At 52.3% G+C, this 5461-nt stretch overlaps 1 protein-coding gene across 1 annotated transcript; it reads right to left on the minus strand.

Annotated features, from left to right (window-relative positions):
• Positions 1 to 472: 472 nt before the first annotated feature.
• On the minus strand, positions 473 to 3635 carry ANKRD33 (ankyrin repeat domain 33). The gene is made up of 4 exons (XM_006900260.1): positions 3477 to 3635; positions 3172 to 3301; positions 2912 to 3028; positions 473 to 1158 (listed from the first exon to the last, which is right to left on the minus strand). Exons 2-4 carry the CDS (start codon positions 3290 to 3292, stop codon positions 473 to 475), a joined length of 924 nt encoding a protein of 307 aa, XP_006900322.1. The 5' UTR covers positions 3293 to 3301; positions 3477 to 3635.
• Between the last annotated feature and the right edge of the window lie 1826 nt (positions 3636 to 5461).

Genomic DNA, 5461 nt, shown 5'->3' on the forward strand with positions numbered 1-5461 from the left:
GGCAATGAGATTGGCACAGGATAGAGCACGGTTTAGGGCTGTTGTACATAGGGTCGCTATGAGTCGCAAACGACTCAACGGCACATAACAACAATGACAACAACAACTCTCTCTGTATTTTTATTAGTCACAGTTCATCTTTTAAAAAATTATGCTTGTGACAATTAGTGTGACAATGTCACACACACTGTCCCACCATTGGCCACTTAGTACATTTTGAAGATAATTCCAAATCAGACCATAAAGAGCTTCTTTAATCAATCCAGCCAGCCCATCTTGACAAAACACTGAGAGTCTTTACTATAGGGTCTTTCCTATTGCAAGCAAAGCTGTAATGAAATAACCAGAGTCATTTAGGGACAGACAGGTGCAGAGGCACAAGGATGCTCTAGATAGGACAGGATCTGCGGGGACCAGGCCTGAGTACCTATGCCCAGCCACGCCTAGCCCATCTTCTCGAGCTCTATGTACATCAGGCCTCCTCTTCCTCCTGTCTCTTTCTCTCCATCCGGAGCTCCTGGTAGTGCCAGACAGGAGGGGCCAACCTGCGGTGCCCTACAGGCTTGGGGTCAGGCCTGTGACAGCTGAAGGACCAGGGTGCCCTGGAGAGGAGGATTTTAGGAGCTGGAGGACTGGCACTGTCTCTAGGCCGTAGCCACTGAGGGTACAGGCTCAACATGCCCTGAGGCCTCTGATAGGGGATGAGGGCTCGGGGACTAGGGACTACTGGGGAGGACTGGGGGTTCAGGGGAGGGGGTGGGGCAGTGCCTAACAGTTCTGGTACAGACATACTCCGGGTGCCAAGTGCAGGTGGGCAATCAGGGCACAGTGTACGGCAGGCAGTGGTGAGGAACGGACTGGCCAGGCTGGTTGTGATGGTCACAAAGTGATCCATGACACCTCCCTCCTCAGGATCCCGGGGGAAGGGGAAGCTCAAGGTGGCTTGCAGTCTCTCCAGCAGGGAGGGGGGAGTCTGGGCCTGGGCCACGAGCTTGGACAAGGCTGGCCATTCGGGCTGGTAGTGCTGGCTGAGTTGCTCGGCTCGGGGCCGCCGCAGCAGCTTCCGGATCCTGCACACGGTGTTGAAGCTGTCTGTCAGCACAGCCCACTCTAAGGCTGTCTTGCTTCGAGCGGGGTCCACTGCGGTCAGGTCAGCACCTGGGAAGGAGCAAGGGAGTTGCTTGAGGTGGGGTAGGGACTGGAGGAGGGTATGTTGTTGGGTGCCGCCAAGTCAAGTACAACTTATAGTGTGAACAACCCTATGAATAACAACAGATTTGACTCCTGTCCTCTCCTGTGGCATCCTCACAAACTCTGACACACTCAAGCCCATTGCCACAGTCAGTGTGTCAATCCACTTGGTTGAGGGTCTTCTCTCACCATCCTTCCATTGTCCCAAGCACGCTATCCCTTTCCAATGAATAGCCTCTCCTAGCAACATGCCCAAAGTATGTGAGATGAAGTTATATCATCTTTGCTTCTAAGGAGAACTCTGGCTGCACCTTCCCTAAGACGTATTTGTTTTCTTTTGGCTGTTCATGGGATATCCAGTACTCTTCTTCAAAACCACAGTTCAAAAGCATCAATTCTTCTTCTGTTATTCTTAGTCACTGTCCAGCTCTCAGCAGCATAGCAAGTGACTGAAAAGACCATGGTCTGAATAAGATGTACCTTAGTCCTCAAATAACATTGTTTGATGTTGGTTGCCTTCAAGTCGAGCACAACTCATAACAACCCTATGAACAAAAGGCCTGAAGCCCCTCTACAACTATAGACATTTTTCAAAGTTCATAGTTTCCGGAGGCATGCTATTTAGGAAGTGGATACCACTCCTGCTTCCAACAAACTAACATTATTGCTCCTCAATTATTTGGAGAGGTCACTGACTGCAGACTTCTCCAGTGCAATATGTCTCCTGGTCTCTTGAGTATACCAAATGATTTCATGGTGGGTTAGGGGCACAGTATAAGGGGTGGATTTTATAGCAGTAGGATTGAATTGGTTAGATTTATTAAGCATAGAGTCTCACCCCATTGAAGGTGGAATCCAGGAGCCTCCTGTATAAGAAGTGATGAGACTGAAGCCCAGAGAGAGAGAAGAGGGACTTCAAAGACCCTTTGGAGAGGTGTCCAAGACTGACTCCCAGAAACTGGCCTGAGGGGCGGTATGTGGCCTGAGGCTTGGGAGGAGGCCAGCTTGCACCCCCAGGGATTAGTAGGTTTCTGTGGGCTGCCTTTCCTAGTTCTCTTTATCACCACTCCTATGTAATCTTGGGGGGAGGTGGCTCACTTTGAGCCAAAGAAGAAGGTGTAGAGCCTTACTTCTCACCCAAATCCAGCTTGGTGGGATGAGGATGGGGAAAGCCAAAGATGGGTCCCCCTAGAGTGAATAGTGGCTCCACTTCCGAGTAGAACCAGGACTGAACATCTATGGACTGTGGGGGCCTCATCCCAGAAATCACTTACCTCAACTACACATCACTTTGTCCCCTGAGCCCTGACTTGGCAAAGCTGCGAGCTGTTCCCTGAGGCCAACATTCTCATGCCAACAAGAAGGCCCAGTGAGAGGAGCTTCCTCCTCAGAATCAACGTGAGTGGCAGGGCCAGGACTAGAACCTGAGGGTCTGCATCCAGCAACTAACTCTTTTTTGTTTTATGCTTTCTTGACAGTCAAAGTTATCCTCTCCAGCTTTCCTTTCTGGGATTGTCATTGATAGTGTTAAGAGATCTGGTCTTCATTGATCATGAGAAGCCAAAAGCATGTGCCCCTCCTCCAGGAAGTCGGCCTAGATTGTCACACCATACTCCACCTCCTCCCCTCAGCTCTCTGCAACTTTAACAGCTGACCTGGTATTCAAGGGAGAGACAGGAGAGCCGGGCCCACCAACCTGCCATGAGAAGGGCAGCCACACACTCAGCACGGTCCCGCATGGCGGCCTTCATCAGAGCCGTGAGCCCCCGCTGGTCCCGCCGCTCCAGATCCAGGCCTGCATAGTAGTTGATCAGAAGACTCACCAGGGAAACGTGACCTGCAGGGCACCGGGGCACCATGACTCCCCTGGAAACAGGGGTGGTGAAGCCTCAAACTAGCCTTCCACCAACCACACAAAGCACACAAAGGGTATGATGTTGTGCCCTGGCTGGGTGGGGTGGAGGGGGAGCAGTCTCACACCTGCTTGGACAGCCAGCATGAGGGCTGTGTCCCCTTCTTTGTCCTGCTGGTTCACATCGAGGAATGGGCAGCGGCTGAGCAGGGCCACGATGCTCTCGAAGCCGTGATAGCAGGCAACCATGAGGCCTGTCTGAGGGAGGGGGAAGCTCAGTCCCTGGGGACCTTGTGACCTCCATACCCACAATTGCACCCGCCCCTGTGTTTGAGGGCCCAGCAGAAGGAGCTGTCCAGGAAGCCAGACTGAGATGGTGCAGTGGGGACAAAGAGCTTCCTTGCTGTCCCAGGAAACACTGGGGATGTCTCACCCTCCCATTGCTGTCCACCTGGGTGGCCTCCTCTGGGGTGACTCCACCATCCAGCACTGCTTGGAGCCGTGCAGGGTCATTCCTGGCGCAGGCCCAATATAGGGCCTTGAGGCTGCAGCCTGGGACAAGGGCCTCATTGCCAGGACAGGATGGAGCCTCGGCCACAGCCAGGTCCTCCCTGGTCTCCGTAAGGGCCTCTTCTCCCTCAGCCAGAGAGCAAGCAGGTGCCTGCCTCCTCATGCAGGCAGCATCTACAATACAAAACAGAGGGGAAAGTGGCTCCTCCAGACCCAGGAAGAGGTCCCGGCAGCTGCCAATAGCCCAGGCCTTTGCCTCAGACGCCCTGGTGCGGCAGAGGTTAAGCGCTCAGCCCTTAAACAAAAGTTCAATGGTTGGAGCCCACCAGCAGCTCTTTGGAAGCAAGAAGAGGCAGACTGCTTGGGAAAATTCCCAGGCCTAGAACCCTGAAGGAGCTGTTCTGCTCATAGGATCACTGAGAGTTGGAATCCAGGCAGTGGAGTTAATCTTTTAAGGAAGTCCTTGAAGGCGATCTCGTGGTGCAGTGGTTCAAGTGCTCGACAGCAGACCCAAACAGCTCACTGGGAAGAAGTCTGAGGTTTGGGGCCTGGGGAAACCTCTTCCTCTTACTGTCTCTTCCCGGAGAGGACAAGCTGTGTCCTGGGAGGGTGGGCCAGGGCCTTAAGAGGGCAGTGCAAGTCCACTCTAAGTTAGATTGAAGAATGTAATTCGCTTTCTCCTTTCTGGTGAACCTTACCTGGGGCCGGAGGATCCCTGCACAGCAGTGCTCCCTGCGGGGTCACAGCCTGGCCCCCCAATTCTCCCCACCCACCGGTGCACACTCACCACGTCTCTGGAGGGCGCGGAGTGGACCACCCTTCCCCAGGAATAAAGAAGGTAACAGATGGTGGGCTTAGGACAGAGTTGCTGCAAACACCTCGGAGCTGAGCTGGATCAAGTCAGAATAGAAAGGGATTGGGGGTCAGGCGGGGGCGGTGCCCTCCTTTCAGGAGCTTCCCAGAGTGGGCGGGGCTGAGTTGAGGCAGCTCCTCCCTGGGGGGCTGCTGGCTGACATCCTCCTATCGTGCTCTGGAAGGCGAGCTGCATCCAGAAACAGAGCCTTGGAAGACAGGAGAGAGTTACAGGGTGTTGGCCCCCAGCTCCGAAAACCTGACGTCTTTTCCCACTGACTTGGTGCAGAAGGTGAGGGTATGACGATGGAGACAGAATTCCAGAGACCCAGGGGTCTAATTAAATAGGATTGAGACTCTCAGAATGACTGTGGAAGGGGCCTTCGTGAATGGTTTTACATTCTGAGGATAATAAAATATACAAGATTTCCAAATTAGCAGTACAGAAACTTCATGCAACTGGTTTTGGTCCTAAGCTGTAGAAAATTAAGCCATTCTTTTTGCTCCTTCTCTGTTTTTTTCCTAATTTAGTTTTTCTCTTTAACTTCTGATCTCCATACCCCATTCTCTTCCTCCTTTCCTTTCCTTTACCAACTGGCACCTACCTATATATGTCCTTGAAGATGTACATTTTATTGAGAAGTGCACTGTTGATTTGTGTATGTGGTTTTGACTCCTTAGCTACTGTCAAGTCAAGCTTGGCTTGTGACAGACCCATACATAGCCCTTCTTGGTCTGAAATGCCACTGGAAACCTGTTCACCAAACTTGTAGCTGCATGCAAACCTCCACTGGTCGTGGAGTGGCTGTTCCTGAGGAGTGCTCATCAGGAATCAATCTAGACATCCCACGTGGAAGATGGGCATTTGACCACTGAATCACCACAGCATATATGTGGTGACGTGGGCAGTGGACCTCATTCTATTGGCTTTTTCACTCAATGCTGAGCTGCATCATGTACACCATATCAGATAGGAGTGCTGAAGCAAAAGCTGGTCCCCATGGGGTGGTGGCTACCATAGGCCGCTCAACCTCAATCCAAAATTCCTATTAGTAT

The sequence above is a fragment of the Elephantulus edwardii genome, unplaced genomic scaffold, assembly GCF_000299155.1.
Source record: "Elephantulus edwardii isolate Elephantulus edwardi_28Jun2011 unplaced genomic scaffold, EleEdw1.0 scaffold00278, whole genome shotgun sequence".
Taxonomy (NCBI): Eukaryota; Metazoa; Chordata; class Mammalia; order Macroscelidea; family Macroscelididae; genus Elephantulus; species Elephantulus edwardii.